The 22958-nt window shown below is 40.9% G+C and overlaps 2 protein-coding genes across 3 annotated transcripts in view; both read right to left on the bottom strand.

The window, feature by feature from the left end:
• Positions 1–14448, bottom strand: part of KPNA1 (karyopherin subunit alpha 1) — a 28416-nt gene extending 13968 nt beyond the window's left edge. For both annotated transcript variants that reach the window (XM_075263325.1, XM_075263326.1), the window contains exon 1: positions 14308–14448. The gene's annotated coding sequence lies outside the window, so the exon portion shown is untranslated. The remainder of the gene's footprint in view (positions 1–14307) is intronic.
• A 1011-nt stretch (positions 14449–15459) lies between these two features.
• Positions 15460–22599, bottom strand: TAF13 (TATA-box binding protein associated factor 13). The gene is made up of 4 exons (XM_075262528.1): positions 22534–22599; positions 22220–22298; positions 15864–15961; positions 15460–15723 (listed from the first exon to the last, which is right to left on the bottom strand). The coding sequence occupies exons 1-4, from the start codon at positions 22558–22560 to the stop codon at positions 15553–15555; spliced, it is 375 nt and encodes a 124-aa protein (XP_075118629.1). The 5' UTR covers positions 22561–22599; the 3' UTR covers positions 15460–15552.
• Positions 22600–22958: the final 359 nt, after the last annotated feature.

The following is a 22958-nucleotide window of genomic DNA, read 5'->3' as shown; positions in this document are numbered from 1 at the left end:
AGGCTGGAGTTTGCCAAAACTTACCTGAGAAAGCCAAAACCGTTCTGGAAGAATGTTCTCTGGTCAGAGGAGACAAAAGTAGGAAAAGGCATCAACATAGAGTTTACAGGGAAAAAGAGGCCTTCAAAGAGAAGAAGACGCCCCCTACAGTCAGACATGGCGGAGGTCCCTGATGGTTTGGGGTTGCTTTGCTGCCTCTGGCACTGGACTGCTTGACCGTGTGCATGGCATTATGAAGTCTGAAGACGACCAACACATTGTGCAGCATCATGTAGGGCCCAGTGTGAGAAAGCGGGGTCTCCCTCAGAGGTCAGGGGTCTTCCAGCAGGACAAGGACCCAAAACACACTTCAGGTCAGCACTAGAAAATGGTGGTGAGAGAAAGCCCTGGAGACTTGTAAAGTGGCAGCAATGAGTCCAGCCCTGAATCCCATAGAACACCTGTGGGGGAGGGGGAGAGATCTCTTGGTGGCAGTTTGGAGAAGGCCCCCTTCACATCTCAGGGGGGACCGCGAGCAGGAGCCAAAGAAGAAGGGTCTAAGATTCCAGCAGAGCCTTGTAAGAAACTCATTGCTGGTTACTGGAAGCGGTTGTGCGCAGTTATTGTGTCTAAAGGTTGTGCTACCAAGTATTAGGCTGAGGGCGCCAATACTTCTGTCCGCATCAGTTCTGGAGTTTTGTGTAAAATGATCAATGATGTGACTTTTTTTTCATTCTCTTTTGTGTTTTTTCATTGCAAGCAAAATAAATGAAGATATTACCAAAGAGTTTGTGCTTGTAATCATTATCTGGGGGACACCGAGGATTATCTGACAGAACTGCAGGGGGGCCAATACTTTTAGCCAACACTGTATCTCCAGACACAAGGCCGCACCACAGTCCCTATTATCACTGGTGATACCTCCGGACACCACAGAGGGTGGCCAGCAGGGGGCGCCACATTACAGCCGGCCAGAGCCACCTCCTAGTCACATCTCATCAGTCACAGTCATGTGGATATCTTCACTGTCTTGAGCTTGTCACACTCTGTTCTCTGCCAGTAGAGTCTGACCCAGGGAGACAGTCAGCAAGCAGAACATGTAAGGCAATAGAGGGATGAAGACAACCCTGCTCTATATGAATTATTAGGGAATAAGACATTTTAAAGGCCCCTCCCTGATCAGGACTCCCCTTTGTGGGTGACTCCCATTTTCTTCTACCCGAGCTGCCCCGTATTACACAGATAGCCATGTAACATAAAGTCTGCCATGTAATAGCACATTATATAAGTGACTATCTGGAGCCTATAGATCAGCGCCTGCACACCATACCTATACACCTTATACTCCAATCACTCCCAGAGCTGTGCTCACAATTCTTCTTCATAGAGCAGAGCTGCCACGCTTTACAGCTTTCTTTTGGTCGGGGTGTGCACAGAGGATACTGAGCTGCGGTGCATTGTGGGAGATGTAGCCATCTAATGTGAAATCACCAGATGGGGAAACCTTGGCCACAGAATCGTGACTGCAGCTTTGGCTGTGACAGGAGTATACAACACAACTTAACTCCAGAGCAGTGGCAGCAGTCCGGTGCAGATTGTAATGGCCCCCAGTAGACACTGAGGAGATGGGGGCGCTGCAGAGTCATGTGATATTACTTTAGAGCACCGTCCGTGTAGTTACATGTCCTGCCCTCACCAGGTGTTTAGGAGTTGTGTGTCTGACGTTGGTGTCACATGCAGCGGCCTTTATGTTACATGTCATGGAAGACCCTCGACCTCGAAAAAGAGATGACAGCGTGCACTGTGTGAATACGGCCTTAGAGATGACAGCGTGCACTGGGTTTGGTTTCCTGTAGAACAGGCACTGCCGATTATATGTCTGTGCTGTGGGCGCAGCCCTGATATAAGAGCTGGTCCGGCGCTGCCCTCCTATTATCACCCGTGCACCTCGCATACGTTCCCTCTGGTGAATACGTCACGGATATATACACAGTCCTATACAAGAATGATTAACACCAAACAGGTGCCTTACACAGACTCAGCACCAAGGAGAGTGACCAGATTTACCTGCAGAGCCGACACTTATACAGAGGAAGCAGAGTTGCAGTGTAAAGGAGGGAAAAGGGAAAGTGTGACTACCAAAGACCCCGAAAGACAACCCCGCTACGGAGTCACCCATTAAACAGACCTAAACAGCACCTGACACTGACCATAAATCCCTTAGACTACACACAGGAAATGAGACCGTAAAACCAGCAAGTTGTCAGACGTGAGGAGGAGTCAGGGGGGGCCGCGGGTCGGTATCTGATATTTGGCAGGATGACTCTGAGAGGAGGAGGCGACAGAGCGGTGCGGTCACTGCTGGAGCCCTGACAGATGGAGGAATATCCCAGGGATTAGCAGGATTTACACAGATCTCACCCTGTATAATAGGTCGGGGAGACAGCAAGGCCTCTGTACAGCAGACGACAGCAGGACCTGAACCGCGCTACTCTGTGGATGACGGCGAGATCTACCACATAGTAGGGGAGTCAGGAGGCGAGAACTTTACCCCGAGACCAAAAACAACACACAGCGAAAGGAGAGCAACGTCCAAGAGATCAGACAGAGCCGATAGACAACCACACCCAGGAACACACAATAGCAACACGAGACATAATAACACACCACAAATATACTACACATGGCAGCAATAAATAATCCCTACACACAGGAATTCAACTACTATAATACTGCTCCTATGTACAAGAATATAACTACTATAATACTGCTCCTATGTACAAGAATATAGCTACTATAATACTACTCCTATGTACAAGAATATAACTACTATAATACTACCTCCTATGTACAAGAATATAACTACTATAATACTACCTCCTATGTACAAGAATATAACTACTATAATACTACTCCTATGTACAAGAATATAACTACTATAATACTACCTCCTATGTACAAGAATATAACTACTATAATATTACTCCTATGTACAAGAATATAACTACTATAATACTGCTCCTATATACAAGAATATAACTACTATAATACTACTCCTATGTACAAGAATATAACTACTATAATACTGCCCCTATGTACAAGAATATAAATACTATAATACTGCCTCCTATGTATAAGAATATAACTACTATAATACTGCTCCTATGTACAAGAATATAACTACTATAATACTACTCCTATGTACAAGAATATAACTACTATAATACTGCTCCTATGTACAAGAATATAACTACTATAATACTGCTCCTATGTACAAGAATATAACTACTATAATACTACCTCCTATGTACAAGGATATAACTACTATAATACTGCTCCTATGTACAAGAATATAACTACTATAATACTGCTCCTATGTACAAGAATAGAACTACTATAATACTACTCCTATGTACAAGAATATAACTACTGTAATACTACCTCCTATGTACAAGAATATAACTACTATAATACTACTCCTGTGTACAAGAATATAACTACTATAATACTACTCCTGTGTACAAGAATATAACTACTGTAATACTACTCCTATGTACAAGAATATAACTACTATAATACTGCTCCTATGTACAAGAATATAACTACTATAATACTACTCCTATGTACAAGAATATAACTACTATAATACTACTCCTATGTACAAGAATAGAACTACTATAATACTACCTCCTATGTACAAGAATAACTACTATAATACTACTCCTATGTACAAGAATATAACTACTATAATACTGCTCCTATGTACAAGAATATAACTACTATAATACTGCTCCTATGTACAAGAATAACTAATATAATACTACTCCTATGTACAAGAATATAACTACTATAATACTACCTCCTATGTACAAGAATATAACTACTATAATACTGCTCCTATGTACAAGAATATAGCTACTATAATACTACTCCTATGTACAAGAATATAACTACTATAATACTACCTCCTATGTACAAGAATATAACTACTATAATACTACTCCTATGTACAAGAATAACTACTATAATACTACTCCTATGTACAAGAATATAACTACTATAATAGTACTCCTATGTACAAGAATATAACTACTATAATACTACTATGTACAAGAAGATAACTACTATAATACTACTCCTATGTACAAGAATATAACTACTATAATACTACCTCCTATGTACAAGAATATAACTACTATAATACTGCTCCTATGTACAAGAATAACTACTATAATACTACTCCTATGTACAAGAATATAACTACTATAATACTACCTCCTATGTACAAGAATATAACTACTATAATACTGCTCCTATATACAAGAATATAACTACTATAATAGTACTCCTATGTAGAAGAATATAACTACTATAATACTACTCCTATGTACAAGAATATAACTACTATAATACTACTCCTATGTACAAGAATATAACTACTATAATACTACCTCCTATGTACAAGAATTTAACTACTATAATACTGCTCCTATATACAAGAATATAACTACTATAATACTGCTCCTATGTACAAGAATATAACTACTATAATACTACTCCTATGTACAAGAATATAACTACTATAATACTGCTCCTATGTACAAGAATATAACTACTATAATACTACTCCTATGTACAAGAATATAACTACTATAATACTACCTCCTATGTACAAGAATTTAACTACTATAATACTGCTCCTATATACAAGAATATAACTACTATAATACTGCTCCTATGTACAAGAATATAACTACTATAATACTACTCCTATGTACAAGAATATAACTACTATAATACTGCTCCTATGTACAAGAATATAACTACTATAATACTGCTCCTATGTACAAGAATAACTACTATAATACGGCCTCCTATGTACAAGAATATAACTACTATAATACTGCTCCTATGTACAAGAATAACTACTATAATACGGCCTCCTATGTACAAGAATATAACTACTATAATACGGCCTCCTATGTACAAGAATATAACTCCTATAATACTGCCCCTATGTACAAGAATATAACTACTATAATACTGCTCCTATGTACAAGAATATAACTCCTATAATACTACCTCCTATGTACAAGAATATAACTACTATAATACTACTCCTATGTACAAGAATATAACTACTATAATACTGCTCCTATGTACAAGGATATAACTACTATAATACTACTATGTACAAGAATATAACTACTATAATACTACTCTTATGTACAAGAATATAACTCCTATAATACTGCCCCTATGTACAAGAATATAACTAATATAATACTACCTCCTACGTACAAGAATATAACTACTATAATACTATTCCTATGTACAAGAATATAACTACTATAATACTGCTCCTATGTACAAGGATATAACTACTATAATACTACTATGTACAAGAATATAACTACTATAATACTGCTCCTATGTACAAGGATATAACTACTATAATACTACTATGTACAAGAATATAACTACTATAATACTACTCCTATGTACAAGAATATAACTACTATAATACTACTCCTATGTACAAGAATATAACTACTATAATACTCCTATGTACAAGAATATAACTACTATAATACTCCTACGTACAAGAATATAACTACTATAATACTATTCCTATGTACAAGAATATAACTACTATAATACTGCTCCTATGTACAAGGATATAACTACTATAATACTACTATGTACAAGAATATAACTACTATAATACTACCTCCTATGTACAAGAATATAACTACTATAATACTGCTCCTATGTACAAGAATATAACTATTATAATACTACTCCTATGTACAAGAATATAACTACTATAATACTGCTCCTGTGTACAAAAATATAACTGCTATAATACTACCTCCTACGTACAAGAATATAACTACTAGAATACTGCTCCTATGTATAAGAATATAACTACTATAATACTACTCCTATGTACAAGAATATAACTACTATAATACTACCTCCTATGTACAAGAATATAACTGCTATAATACTGCTCCTATGTATAAGAATATAACTACTATAATACTACTCCTATGTACAAGAATATAACTACTATAATACTACCTCATGTACAAGAATATAACTACTATAATACTACTCCTATGTATAAGAATATAACTACTATAATACTACTCCTATGTACAAGAATATAACTACTATAATACTGCTCCTGTGTACAAAAATATAACTGCTATAATACTACCTCCTATGTACAAGAATATAACTGCTATAATACTGCTCATATGTACAGGAATATAACTACTATAATACTGCTCCTATGTACAAGAATATAACTACTATAATACTGCTCCTGTGTACAAAAATAACTGCTATAATACTACCTCCTATGTACAAGAATATAACTACTATAATACTGCTCCTATGTATAAGAATATAACTACTATAATACTACTCCTATGTACAAGAATATAACTACTATAATACTACTCCTATGTACAAGAAAATAACTACTATAATACTACTCCTATGTATAAGAATATAACTACTATAATACTACTCCTATGTACAAGAATATAACTACTATAATACTACTCCTATGTACAAGAATATAACTACTATAATACTGCTCCTATGTATAAGAATATAACTACTATAATACTGCTCCTATGTACAAGAATATAACTACTATAATACTACTCCTATGTACAAGAAAATAACTACTATAATACTACCTCATGTACAAGAATATAACTACTATAATACTACTCCTATGTACAAGAATATAACTACTATAATACTGCTCCTATGTACAAGAATATAACTACTATAATACTACCTCCTATGTACAAGAATATAACTACTATAATACTGCTCCTATGTACAAGAATATAGCTACTATAATACTACTCCTATGTACAAGAATATAACTACTATAATACTACCTCCTATGTACAAGAATATAACTACTATAATACTACTCCTATGTACAAGAATATAACTACTATAATACTATTCCTATGTACAAGAATATAACTACTATAATACTATTCCTATGTACAAGAATATAACTACTATAATACTACTCCTATGTACAAGAATATAACTACTATAATACTGCTCCTATGTACAAGAATATAACTACTATAATACTACCTCCTATGTACAAGAATATAACTACTATAATACTGCTCCTATGTACAAGAATATAGCTACTATAATACTGCTCCTAAGTACAAGAATATAGCTACTATAATACTACTCCTATGTACAAGAATATAACTACTATAATACTACTCCTATGTACAAGAATATAACTACTATAATACTGCTCCTATGTATAAGAATATAACTACTATAATTCTACTCCTATGTACAAGAATATAACTACTATAATACTACCTCATGTACAAGAATATAACTACTATAATACTACTCCTATGTATAAGAATATAACTACTATAATACTACTCCTATGTACAAGAATATAACTACTATAATACTATTCCTATGTACAAGAATATAACTACTATAATACTACTCCTATGTACAAGAATATAACTACTATAATACTACTCCTATGTACAAGAAAATGACTACTATAATACTACCTCATGTACAAGAATATAACTACTATAATACTACTCCTATGTACAAGAATATAACTACTATAATACTACCTCCTATGTGCAAGAATATAACTACTATAATACTGCTCCTATGTACAAGAATATAGCTACTATAATACTACTCCTATGTACAAGAATATAACTACTATAATACTACTCCTATGTACAAGAATATAACTACTATAATACTGCTCCTATGTACAAGAATATAACTACTATAATACTGCTCCTATGTACAAGAATATAACTACTATAATACTACTCCTATGTACAAGAATATAACTACTATAATACTACTCCTATGTACAAGAATATAACTACTATAATACTACTCCTATGTACAAGAATATAACTACTATAATACTACTCCTATGTACAAGAATATAACTACTATAATACTACTCCTATGTACAAGAATATAACTACTATAATACTACTCCTATGTACAAGAATATAACTACTATAATACTACTCCTATGTACAAGAATATAACTACTATAATACTACTCCTATGTACAAGAATATAACTACTATAATACTACTCCTATGTACAAGAATATAACTACTATAATACTACTCCTATGTACAAGAATATAACTACTATAATACTGCTCCTATGTACAAGAATATAACTACTATAATACTGCTCCTATGTACAAGAATATAACTACTATAATACTACTCCTATTTACAAGAATATAACTACTATAATACTACTCCTATGTACAAGAATATAACTACTATAATACTGCTCCTATGTACAAGAATATAACTACTATAATACTACTCCTATGTACAAGAATATAACTACTATAATACTGCTCCTATATACAAGAATATAACTACTATAATACTACTCCTATGTACAAGAATATAACTACTATAATACTACTCCTATGTACAAGAATATAACTACTATAATACTACTCCTATGTACAAGAATATAACTACTATAATACTACTCCTATGTACAAGAATATAACTATTATAATACTACTCCTATTTACAAGAATATAACTATTATAATACTGCCCTATATGGACAGGGCTAGCAGTGTGAGTACATAGTATATAGTGTACTGTAGCTGGAGTCCGTATTCATTCACCAGGGGCGGTGACATCATCGGTGACTCCTCCATGCTGTTACTACTCACTAGGGTGTAAATAACATGTGATGTCACCCTGTGACTGAGGTTGTAGCTCTGGGGCCCCTGTCCTGTATATAATGTGCAGGCAGCTGTTCTCTTGCTATTACCGTCCTGTACATGAGATGTTCTTACACACAGGACATTTCTGGCTACAGCGGTGATATCTCGGGGTGGCGGTGACCAGGCTTTCTACATCTTGTGCATTTCTACATCAGATTATCTTGAGAGATATAAAGACCTCCGTACTAATCACTAGAATGATCCCGGGGTCCAAGGAGATGGGCAGCAGCTGATGCCGCTTATCTCTGGGATAGCAAAATATCTGACAGGTTCTACTCCAAACTACCCAACCTCAGGAACCAGTGAGTGGTTACAGACATGAGATCCCGGGATCTGCTGACTGATACCTGATGTGTGTAGAGGCTGCGGGAGGGTAGTTGGGTGTTATAGCGCCATCATTGGGCGCTCTCCAGTCTATAGCACAACCTGAGATGAGGCCGGGGCTGTGTTACACCCAGTGTAGAGATGACTCCATTACAGTTATAACCAGATCACACACTAGAGAACCTGAGAATGCCGCACTGCGATTGGCTGAATATGTAACTAAGGCCCCGCCCTTGAGGAGCTAAGAGGGAGGCTCCTGAATGTAATGTACAAGGAACCCTTAGATACACCCATGAAACAGACAGCGAGGAAGGAGAGCGTCGGTGCACTGTCACCCCTCACCATGTGACTTGCCATTTGTATACAGGTCAGTGATTGGCTGCCACAGTCACCTGACCACAAACAAATCATCATAAGCAGTCAGGGAACGGGATCTGGAAAAGTTGTCTTTAATGCAGACTTGTCTTGTACAGGGGACATTTTTATTGAATTGGGGAATCCCCTTTAACCCCTTCTGACATCCATTAATATAGTATGTTGTGTGACAGGACTTTAAACATGGCGCCCACTCTGGAGGTGAGCAGGTGTCATGGCCACGGGGCCGGACAGCAATGCCTTATAGAGTCTTGTAAAGCACAGCTGCCCGTGGTCACCACCGTACTGACCTAGACTAACGCACCGCAAAGCGCGAATCAGGGTCAGCGACCTCCTGCCATGATAGTCGGGAGCCTAATGTACTCTGAGGCCCGTCCTAAGTCTAGGACTATAAGCGGCTGCCATAGGGAGGCTACAGTATACGGCAACGCATTAATATCACAGTCCAGTATACGGACCGTCAGAAGGAATCCAAAAATAAAGGCAAAAGTATATTATATAAGAGGTAGACGTCGCCCCCTGTGGTGAGAGCAGGGATAACGTATAGGAGCAAAAAAATATAAAACAGGTATAGCCAAATACACAAACTCTAAACGTAACAACCACAACGTACCCCACAAAAAAAAACAAAAAAAAACAAAACAGCCCTCATAGGGGTCTAAGAATGGAAAAAATAATAAAGTCTGGCTTATAGAAGAAGGGGTGAACTAAATATGGCTCCAGCGAGAAGGGGATACTCCTACTCCTGGGAGTTTAGGCCCCGGTTTTCCCACATCTGGTGTATTTTCCTGCCTGACAATCCCTCGCGCCCGTATGTAAATACTTATGACCTCTACACCTGGCGCAGGTGCCCGTATAGCAACATATAGGGAAGACGTCCGGCCGAGGTCAGGAGAGGGGACCCCAGTGAGCGAGAGGGGCCGGACCCCGCAGTACTGGGAGGACACAGAAGGAGAAGGTCAGCAATAAGAATATTATTTCTATATATTACACACACTGCTGGTGTCCCTGTACACAGCAATATCTCTATACATTATATATACCACTGGTGTCCCTGTATACAGCTGCTCCCTATACATTATATATACCACTGGTGTCCCTGTATACAGCGATATCTCTATACATTATATATACCACTGGTGTCCCTGTATACAGCGATATCCCTATACATATATATACCACTGGTGTCTCTGTATACAGATGTTCCCTATAGATTATACACTTACATCTATAGCACTGGTGTCCCTGTATACAGCTTCTATTTATACCACCAGGGTCCTTACATACGGCCGGTTCCTACAGAATATAAATTTATTTATATCTCACACACACATACAACACTGGTGTCCCTGTATACAGCTGCTCCCTATATATTTATATATATATATATATATATATACACACACACACACACATATACCACTGGTGTCTCAGTATACAGATGTTCCCTATAGATTATACACTTACACCTATAGCACTGGTTGTCCAGTACACTGCTGGTTCCCTATAGATTATATAACTGGTCTCAGTGCACACATCTGCTATTTATACATTATATATACACATATATAGCACTGGTGTCCCTGTATACAGCTTCTATTTATACCACCAGGGTCCTTACATACGGCCGGTTCCTACAGAATATAAATTTATTTATATCTCACACACACATACAACACTGGTGTCCCTGTATACAGCTGCTCCCTATAGATTACATATACCACTGACGCCCCTGTATACAGATACTCCCTATAGATTATATATACACATATACCACTGACGCCCCTGTATACAGATACTCCCTATAGATTATATATACACATATACCACTGACGCCCCTGTATACAGATACTCCCTATAGATTATATATACACATATACCACTGACGCCCCTGTATACAGATACTCCCTATAGATTATATATACACATATACCACTGGTGTCCCTGTATACAGCTGCTCCCTATAGATTACATATACCACTGACGGCCCCTGTATACAGCTGCTCCCTATAGATTACATATACACATATACCACTGACGCCCCTGTATACAGATACTCCCTATAGATTATATATACACATATACCACTGACGCCCCTGTATACAGATACTCCCTATAGATTATATATACACATATACCACTGGTGTCCCTGTATACAGCTGCTCCCTATAGATTACATATACACATATACCACTGACGCCCCTGTATACAGATACTCCCTATAGATTATATATACACATATACCACTGGTGTCCCTGTATACAGATACTCCCTATAGATTATATATACACATATACCACTGGTGTCTCTGTATACAGCTGCTCCCTATAGATTACATATACCACTGACGCCCCTGTATACAGATACTCCCTATAGATTATATATACACATATACCACTGACGCCCCTGTATACAGATACTCCCTATAGATTATATATACACATATACCACTGGTGTCCCTGTATACAGATACTCCCTATAGATTACATATACACATATACCACTGACGCCCCTGTATACAGATACTCCCTATAGATTATATATACACATATACCACTGACGCCCCTGTATACAGATACTCCCTATAGATTATATATACACATATACCACTGGTGTCCCTGTATACAGCTGCTCCCTATAGATTACATATACCACTGTCGCCCCTGTATACAGCTGCTCCCTATACATTATATATACCACTGGTGTCCCTGTATACAGCGATATCTCTATACATTATATATACCACTGGTGTCCCTGTATACAGCGATATCCCTATACATATATATACCACTGGTGTCTCTGTATACAGATGTTCCCTATAGATTATACACTTACATCTATAGCACTGGTGTCCCTGTATACAGCTTCTATTTATACCACCAGGGTCCTTACATACGGCCGGTTCCTACAGAATATAAATTTATTTATATCTCACACACACATACAACACTGGTGTCCCTGTATACAGCTGCTCCCTATAGATTACATATACCACTGACGCCCCTGTATACAGATACTCCCTATAGATTATATATACATATACCACTGACGCCCCTGTATACAGATACTCCCTATAGATTATATATACACATATACCACTGGTGTCCCTGTATACAGCTGCTCCCTATAGATTACATATACCACTGACGCCCCTGTATACAGCTGCTCCCTATAGATTACATACACATATACCACTGACGCCCCTGTATACAGATACTCCCTATAGATTATATATACACATATACCACTGACGCCCCTGTATACAGATACTCCCTATAGATTATATATACACATATACCACTGGTGTCCCTGTATACAGCTGCTCCCTATAGATTACATATACACATATACCACTGACGCCCCTGTATACAGATACTCCCTATAGATTATATATACACATATACCACTGGTGTCCCTGTATACAGATACTCCCTATAGATTATATATACACATATACCACTGGTGTCTCTGTATACAGCTGCTCCCTATAGATTACATATACCACTGACGCCCCTGTATACAGATACTCCCTATAGATTATATATACACATATACCACTGACGCCCCTGTATACAGATACTCCCTATAAATTATATATACACATATACCACTGGTGTCCCTGTATACAGCTGCTCCCTATAGATTACATATACCACTGTCGCCCCTGTATACAGATACTCCCTATAGATTATATATACACATATACCACTGACGCCCCTGTATACAGATACTCCCTATAGATTATATATACACATATACCACTGACGCCCCTGTATACAGATACTCCCTATAGATTATATATACACATATACCACTGACGCCCCTGTATACAGATACTCCCTATAGATTACATATACCACTGACGCCCCTGTATACAGCTGCTCCCTATAGATTACATATACACATATACCACTGGTGTCCCTGTATACAGCTGCTCCCTATAGATTATATATACACATATACCACTGACGCCCCTGTATACAGATACTCCCTATAGATTACATATACACATATACCACTGGTGTCCCTGTATACAGATGCTCCCTATAGATTACATATACACATATACCACTGGTGTCCCTGTATACAGCTGCTCCCTATAGATTATATATACACATATACCACTGGTGTCCCTGTATACAGCTGCTCCCTATAGATTACATATACCACTGTCGCCCCTGTATACAGATACTCCCTATAGATTATATATACACATATACCACTGACGCCCCTGTATACAGATACTCCCTATAGATTATATATACACATATACCACTGACGCCCCTGTATACAGATACTCCCTATAGATTATATATACACATATACCACTGACGCCCCTGTATACAGATACTCCCTATAGATTACATATACCACTGACGCCCCTGTATACAGCTGCTCCCTATAGATTACATATACACATATACCACTGGTGTCCCTGTATACAGCTGCTCCCTATAGATTATATATACACATATACCACTGACGCCCCTGTATACAGATACTCCCTATAGATTACATATACACATATACCACTGGTGTCCCTGTATACAGCTGCTCCCTATAGATTATATATACACATATACCACTGACGCCCCTGTATACAGATACTCCCTATAGATTACATATACCACTGTCGCCCCTGTATACAGCCGATTCCAACACATGACATGTATACAGGCCTGTCAGTGACCTCTGACCCCTCCCCTGCCCCTATACCCTATACAGCCCCCTCCCCGTATATTCTCTCAGTATATGATAAGGAGCCCGGGGAGGCGGCTGAGGAGCTGGGGCCTGTCCGCGGCCTGGTGCCCTCACCTGCCGCCGTGGGTCTCTCCCGTGTCCGCTCCGGTTCTCCGCTCTGGCCGTGTCCCCGGTGTCGCCGCTCTCAGGCCCTCTCGCCGTCGCAGCCGGTATTAGCCCTGCGTGTGAGGAGAGTGCGCATGCGCAATGGCCGAACCCCATGGACGCTTCTGGTAAGGGCTCGTCTAATGACAAACGCAGGACACGCCCGCTGAGCCTCCTCGGCTTCTGTAGTGGGCGCCATCTTGGTACTCCTACCGCAATTGACAGGGCAGTCGGCCATGACTATACTCCGTTCGGTTAACCTTCATCCATTTCTCCCGAGGAACATATCGATAATCGGTATCAGTGCTCATAGTATCAGTTCTGATCGCAGGTTAGAGCGCCACCTTGTGCCAATACAAATATATTGTATAGTTAACCCTGCTGCAGAGGAACCAGCGCCACCTGCTGGGAGAAAGACTGCACAACCTAACCTGGCCAGGTACCAGGACTAAGGTCGCCACCTGCTGGCAGAATGTGAGTATAGCAGGGCGCCAGAGCAGAACTCCTAACTAGGACATCAACACTAACATGGCCAGAATAATGAGAGTCATTGTCTCAGCCTAGTATTACATTACAGACAAGTCACAACTAGAAGAGACGACTATGACCGCTATAACACCTTCATCAAACCGATGGCGAAACAGCGAGTACTGCGACAGTCACACACAGCGGGGAAAACTGCAGCGGCCAGGACGACAGAGGCGACCATAGCCATAAAGACCTGATAATCTGACAGATCACATCCCATGTACACAACAGCCAAGCAGAATGGCAGTGTAAAGCATGGGGGACAACAAAGCAGCAGCCCAAATATTATACAACGGTTACTAGCGGCAGCGATACGGTGAGGGCGGCGATCGCGCTGCCCTAGTGATCTGATAATTAAGCCCAAGGACAAGCATCAGGTCCCCGGCGCTCATATGTGGGGGTGTAAGTCACAAAAATAATGAGGAATTTGTATTTAGGGCCTTAGTGGACCAGCAGTGGCCATTACCGACCCCCCCCCCTCCCCCACTTACCTATCAGGGGTCAAAGGAGCCCCCAGAATCCACATAATAGCAAAAGAGAATCCAGAAACGCTCAAATTATATACAAAAAGCTTTATTTTTCTACTTTTCACATAATTTAAGAAGAAAATTCCTCTGTTCCATAACCCCCCTCCCCCCAGTCTGTGTGCAGCCCCCCCGTATAGGAGCAGAGGGGTCGGCGGGCTCACTAGGAGCCATAGTTGGCTTCGTCGAAGGCCTTCCTGGCTCTCTTCAGCTCCTCGTTCATGGTCAGCAGGTCCTTCACTCTGGCAAACTTGCGCGGGTCCTTCCGTATCAGGAAGACGATGTCCTCTACCTGCACCCGGCCCTGGCGCCCGATAGACATGGCCTTGTGAGTCTGGAAGGAGAAGGGCAGGAGGTCTGACAACGGTGACACTACAACTCCCAGCATGCAACCTCCAGGGGTCAGGCCATGTTGTAACATTACAGATTGGAGCCCCCTCCCCTATATCTGCGGTGCCCTGCTCCAGCACTCACCATCTCTGTAATGAACTCAATCACCAGATCTTCCAGGATGTCCACAGATTCTGTATATGGGTTCTGATCGTCCCCAAAGCCGTACATCATACACCGGACTGGGGGGAGAGAAGGATGAGCTGTGAGCCGATGGATATAGCTGTATACTCTGCACATATACCAGACGGCTGGGCTGTGTAACCTGCAGCTCTACAATTATCAGCAGGACTGCAAGGAGGAGCATAAGGCCTTGTTCACACCATACGCCAACGTACACCTGGAACATTGAGGGTTTAAAAGGGGATTTCAAGGACTTCTATACTGATGGCCCATCCTTAAAGGGATCCTATTTTGTAGCTACCACGTAGGAATAGCCTTAAGAAAGGCTATTCTTCTCCTACATTTCGTCGTTTTCTCCGCGCCACCGTTCACTTACAATCCCGGTTCGTCGGTATGTAAATGAGTTCTTTCGCAGCACTGGGGGCGTCCCCAGTGCTGCAAGAGAACCCTCTCCAGTGCCGCCTCTTCTTCAGCAGAGTCATCTTCAGATTCTTCTTCCGGCGTGGCTTGTAACAGGCCACGAGAAAATGGCGGCTTCTCATACTGTGCAAGAGGCCATTTTCTCGTGGCCTGTGGGCATGCGCAGTCTGCTCTGCCCAAGGCCTTAGAAGTTACAAGCCATCGCCGGAAGAAGAGGCTGAAGATGACGCTGCTGAAGAAGATGGAGGCAGCGCTGGAGAGAGTTCTCTCGCAGCATTGGGGACGCCCCCAGTGCTGCAAAACAACTTATTTATATACCGACAAGAAAAGTGATTGTAGGCGAACGGCGGCGCAAAGAAGACGACGAAAGGTAGGAGAAGAATAGACTTTCTTAAGGCTATACCGACGTGGTACCTACAAAAAATTGTGTCTGACTGATAGGATCCCTTTAAAGGGGCTCTATCAGCAAAATTATGCTGCTAGAGCCCCACATATGTGTGAATAGCCTTTAAAAAGGCTATTCAGGCACCACTAATGTTATATTAAACTACTTCCCCAGTTTTAAAATAAAACCCTAAAAAAGAATGTGATCTACTTACGCATCGTGCATGCTGGGCGGGCATTCAGGGTGCGCCGTCTTCTTCATCCACACCTCTTCTTCCTGCGATGTCCTCCGGTCCCGTCCTCCTCCGGCGCTCGTGAACTGACACTGATAAAAAAAAACAAAAAAAAAACGTCCTGGGTGCATGCACAGTAGCATGCGGCTTCTACTACGGCTACAGCGCAGGCGGGCGCCCAGGCCGTTTTTTTTTTTTTTTATCAGTGTCAGTTCGCGAGCGCCGGAGGAGGACGGGACCGGAGGACATCGCAGGAAGAAGAGGCGTGGATGAAGAAGACGGCGCACCCTGAATGCCCGCCCAGCGTGCACGATGCGTAAGTAGATATTCTTTTTTTAGGGTTTTATTTTAAAACAGGGGGGGGTAGTTTAATATAACATTAGTGGTAGAACCCAGTAGAAAAATATTCCTTCAGCACAAGAGGTCTATAGTAAAACTTGACTTTTATTGGAAAAATATAAAAAATAGGTACCAGACATAGGAAAAAAGATGTAGAAAAACTTACATGGTCAATTCCAAGTATGCATGTATGGTTGAAGACAGACAAGCCTACGCGTTTCGGGACATCCGTCCCTTACTCATGGCAATATTACTGCGTCTGTTACACTGGAGCTATAAATAGTTGAGCTCACAGGTGTGAAATTAGCATACAGCTGGCATATAATTAAAAACAAATGTTGACTAAAACAAAAACATGCAGAATAAATATACACACATACAATACACGGAGGACAATCCTAAGCGAAGAGACAAGAAATGGCAACACATCAACATAATGACATAAGGCAAAGATTAATATGGACAAAAAGCCGTATTTAAAAGGACACAAGCAATGGATTAGATTATAAAAACCGCCCCTAACTAAACGTCAAGAGCACTCACCAAAAAGAAAAGATCCACCTGCAGGATCATAGAACATCATTGCATGGTGATGAAGAAGTCTTTGTGATCAAAAATCCCAAGGAATATACATATAACCACAGGTCTCTATATGGTGAGAGGAAGGCGTCTCAGTAACTATGGCCTCCAAAGAAGACACATGATCCTCCAGTCACATGATGCGAGTCACATGATCGGGATTCTTAGCCAGAATGTTCCACATAGAAAAATATACATGGCTTGTGAACACTTGGTCTGTGGTTACATGCCACAGACCAAAGGATCAAAATGCTGTGCAAAGAATAATGGTAACTAGCAAGTAAGTATAAAAAATACACATATATATATATAAAAAACAGAACAAAAAAAAAAAAATTAAAAAAAAAAATTGTGAAAAATATATATATAAAAAAAATATATATAAATAAAAAAAAAAATTTAAATTAAATAAAAAAAATAAATATATATATACATATATATGGAAAAAAATAAATAAATAAATTTCTTAATAAAAATATATTAAATCTGATTTGAAATTTAACCCTTTGGGGAAACGTGTGCCAAGCTCAAAAATCCAGAACGCCTCCCGCTTGAGCACCTTCCTCCGCCAGTCACCACCTCGGGTTGGTCGATTAACATGCTCAATTGCACAGAAGCAGAATGATGATGTGTTGCCATTGTGATGCAAAATAAAGTGTTTGGACGCCCCAGATACATTATTGGCAGCAGATTTATTGCAATCAGACAAGTGTTCCGAGATTCGACTCTTCAGAGGCCGGATAGTGCACCCCACATAAAATAAATTGCAAATATTGCACCAAATTAAATATATAACATGATCCGTTTTACAATTTAAAAATTGTTTGATGCAATATTTTTTATGTGTGTGCACATTTTCAAAAAATAAAGATTTGGATGCAAACCGACAGACCTGGCACCGGGAGGTGCCACATCTGTAAAAGCCTTGTACGTCAAGCCAAGTTTTTTTGCTCCCAATACTAGAGTTGGTATACAGACTGGGGGACAGAGTATTGCCCAAGGATTTACCCCTGCGGGAAATAAATTTACACCCCCTATCTAGAATTCTTGCAGTTATATCGTCCTGTGTAAGTATTGGAAGGTGTTTTCTGATAATATTAACCACCGCCTTGTAATCCCTACTGTAATTCGTACAAAAGAAGACACCATCTGAGAAACTTCTATTGTTACATCTTTCCTGATCCGACAATAAGGAAGATCTAGACCTCTTTCTAACAATGGCAGACGCCCTCTGCAACTGCCAAGAGGGATAGCCTCTACGTTTGAGTCTACTATAGACTTCGCGTTCCTGTTCCTGGAAATCAGTATCCAGAGAACAGGCCCGTTTGGTCCTCAAAAGCTCCCCCACCGGAATGGATTGAATTGTATGGCGGGGGTGGCAGCTAGTTGCATGTAAGACCTTATTGCCTGACACACTTTTACGGAAGATCCTAGAGAGTACAAGGCCCCTCTCAGAATCTCCCAAAAGTGAGACGTCCAAAAAGTCTATGGACGTATGTTCAACCCTATAATTTTTTTTTTTTTAATTTTTTTTTGTTCTGTATATATATATGTATTTTTTTATACTTACTTGCTAGTTACCATTATTCTTTGCACAGCATTTTGATCCTTTGGTCTGTGGCATGTAACCACAGACCAAGTGTTCACAAGCCATGTATATTTTTCTATGTGGAACATTCTGGCTAAGAATCCCAATCATGTGACTCGCATCATGTGACTGGAGGATCATGTGTCTTCTTTGGAGGCCATAGTTACTGAGACGCCTTCCTCTCACCATATAGAGACCTGTGGTTATATGTATATTCCTTGGGATTTTTGATCACAAAGACTTCTTCATCACCATGCAATGATGTTCTATGATCCTGCAGGTGGATCTTTTCTTTTTGGTGAGTGCTCTTGACGTTTAGTTAGGGGTGGTTTTTATAATCTAATCCATTGCTTGTGTCCTTTTAAATACGGCTTTTTGTCCATATTAATCTTTGCCTTATGTCATTATGTTGATGTGTTGCCATTTCTTGTCTCTTCGCTTAGGATTGTCCTCCGTGTATTGTATGTGTGTATATTTATTCTGCATGTTTTTGTTTTAGTCAACATTTGTTTTTAATTATATGCCAGCTGTATGCTAATTTCACACCTGTGAGCTCAACTATTTATAGCTCCAGTGTAACAGACGCAGTAATATTGCCATGAGTAAGGGACGGATGTCCCGAAACGCGTAGGCTTGTCTGTCTTCAACCATACATGCATACTTGGAATTGACCATGTAAGTTTTTCTACATCTTTTTTCCTATGTCTGGTACCTATTTTTTATATTTTTCCAATAAAAGTCAAGTTTTACTATAGACCTCTTGTGCTGAAGGAATATTTTTCTACTGGGTTCTTGCATTGTTCCACCCCAGCCGGGGGTGTATTTTTTCGTGCACTCTTGGTCTAGCTGATTCTCTTTAAGATTTATGGTGAGCTGTGGACTGTGTTTTTTCTTGTAACATTAGTGGTGCCTGAATAGCCTTTTTAAAGGCTATTCACGCATATGTGGGGCTCTAGCAGCATGATTTTGCTGATAGAGCCCCTTTCAGGATGGGCCATCAGTATAGAAGTCCTTGAAATCCCCTTTTATACCCTCTATGTTCCAGGTGTATGTTGGAGTACAGATAGGTCATCAATATGCAGCCGGCAGGGTCAGAGACCAGGACCACACTGATCAGCTGCTTAAAGAGGTCACAAAATTCGGGTGAGCTTCTTCAATACTAAGTACTTTCCCATATATTGTATAGTGGTTGTGCTTGGTATTGTAGTTCAGCTCCACTTCTGCTGTGTCTGTGACCAATGAATGTGAGGAGGGAGGAGATGGCAGAGCTGCGGCCTTTGCTCACAGCTGATATCTTTTCTGCTTGAGGAACCCCCCCCCACACACACAAAAAGATGCACACACACGGTCAGTCTCTGCCTCCTATTGATATAAACCAATTTTAGGCAGAATTTGGAGTCAGTTCTGATGCAAAATCCACCTGAAATACAGCTGTGTGAACATGCCCTAACTGTAAGGATATGCCATAAGTATACGGGTCCAGAGAGTCCCTTTAAAGGGATCCTATCATTGGATACCCCTTTTTTTTCCTTCGATAACACATCAGAATAGCCTTAATCAGCAAAATCATGCTGCTAGAGCCCCACATATGCGTGCTTAGCCTTTAAAAAGGCTATTCAGCCACCTTAAAAGTTATATTAAACTACCCCTCCGTTTTAAAATAATAACCTAAAAAAGAATCTGATCTACTTACGGATCGTGCACGCTGGGCGGGCATTCAGGGTGTGTCTTCATCTTCTTCCACGCCTCTTCTTCCCCCCGTCCCGTCTTCCTCCAGCGTTCGCAAACGGACAGTGATAGCCTGGGCGCATGCGCAGTAGCAGAAGCCGCATGCTACTGCGCATGCGCCCAGGCCGTTTTTTTATATCAGTGTCCGCGAGCGAGCGCCGGAGGAGGACGGGACCCGAAGACATCAGAGGAAGAAGAGGCGGGGAAGAAGATGAAGACACACCCTGAATGCCCGCCCAGCGTGCACGATCCGTAAGTAGATCAGATTCTTTTTTAGGTTATTTTAAAACGGGGGGGGGGTAGTTTAATATAACTTTTACGGTGCCTGAATAGCCTTTTTAAAGGCTATGCACGCATATGTGGGGCTCTATCAGCATGATTTTGCTGATAGAGCCCCTTTAAGAAAGGCTATTCATCTCCTACCTTTAGAAGTCTTCTCTGCACTGTCATACTGTAGAAAACCGTGTTTTCTTTGGTATACAAAGGAGTTCTCTCGCAGCACCAGGGGCGTCCCCAATGCTACGAGACAACACTGCTACTGTGTAAGCGGCCACTCTCTAGTGACCTGGCCATGCAAGTAAGCTGTACCTGAGGCCTAGATAATAGAAAACCCAGGATGGAAGAAGACACAAGGAGAGGCGGGGTCCTGAGGAAGATGGAGGTGGTGCTGGAGAGTTCTCTCGTAGCATTGGGTACGCCCCCAGTGCTGTGAGAAAACTCATTTGCATACCGAAGAAAACCCGGTTTTCTGCAGAACGGCGGTGCGGAGAAGACATCTAAAGGTAGGAGCAGAATAGACTTTCTTAAGGGTATTCCGACGGGTCAGCGAGTATATCCAACGATAGGATCCCTTTAAGCCTTAGGATCAGATTTCTTGGTGGCCCTAAGTAGCGTACACCCCCTGGACACACAGCTGAGGGGATGGCACAGAGGTCAATGCATTTACCTCCAGATAAAGCGACTACATAATGTGAACAGAGCCTTACACACCCCCCTGCTGGCTGGCACGCCCCGGCTGTATACTAACACCCGGGGTATATACTTACGCTCTTTAGAGAACAGCCGCTTCCTCCGCCCAGGGCCGCCCTCCGCGCCGCCCGCCAGGTCGTCATTCTCCTCCTCAAACTGGGGGGAAAAAAACAAAAACACCCCAGAAATGTATTAGATTCCCAGAAAATACAGAACAGGAGGGGTGAAGAATAACACAACAGAGTGGTAAGTGGCAGATATACACTACAAGGTTATATAGGGGGGTCAGGAGATTATATAGGAGGTGAGGCATACTGAGACTTGTGGTTCTCCTCCTACACCACATAGACACCGGTTTCTTTCACACTATTTCTCCGTATTTATCACTCACCGTCTGATCTTCATCCTCGTCCGCCATCTTGCAGTCTCTAGGCAACAACTTCCGCTCCCCAGCACACCCACTTCCGGGAGTAGCAACATGGCGCCGATTTCGCAGAACACGGCCTCTCTTTACGACAGTCCTCCTCTGACGTCACTGAACACGTGACCGCGCGGCGCTGAGTTTGAAAATAACCGCTAGGAGGAGACGAAGAGAAAGAAGGAGCGGAGCCGGTGAGCGGGGACCGGGGAGGAGGCGGCGGCGGCGGCCCGGGAGCTGACACTCTACTGCTGCCACACAGGGGGTTAGAGGTCATAGGACTCCGGTGTGTGGCCCCAAGAGCTGACAATCTATCACCTGTCCCGGGTGGTGCAGTCCCGGTGGTTGCGATGAGGCTGTAGCTGACCTGGTGCAGTCAGATGTCAGCTCCTGTGTGC

The sequence above is a fragment of the Leptodactylus fuscus genome, chromosome 2 (assembly GCF_031893055.1).
Source record: "Leptodactylus fuscus isolate aLepFus1 chromosome 2, aLepFus1.hap2, whole genome shotgun sequence".
In the NCBI taxonomy this organism is placed as follows: domain Eukaryota; kingdom Metazoa; phylum Chordata; class Amphibia; order Anura; family Leptodactylidae; genus Leptodactylus; species Leptodactylus fuscus.
The sequence above is the reverse complement of the archived record's forward strand: the minus strand, read 5'-3'. Positions and strand labels throughout refer to the sequence as shown.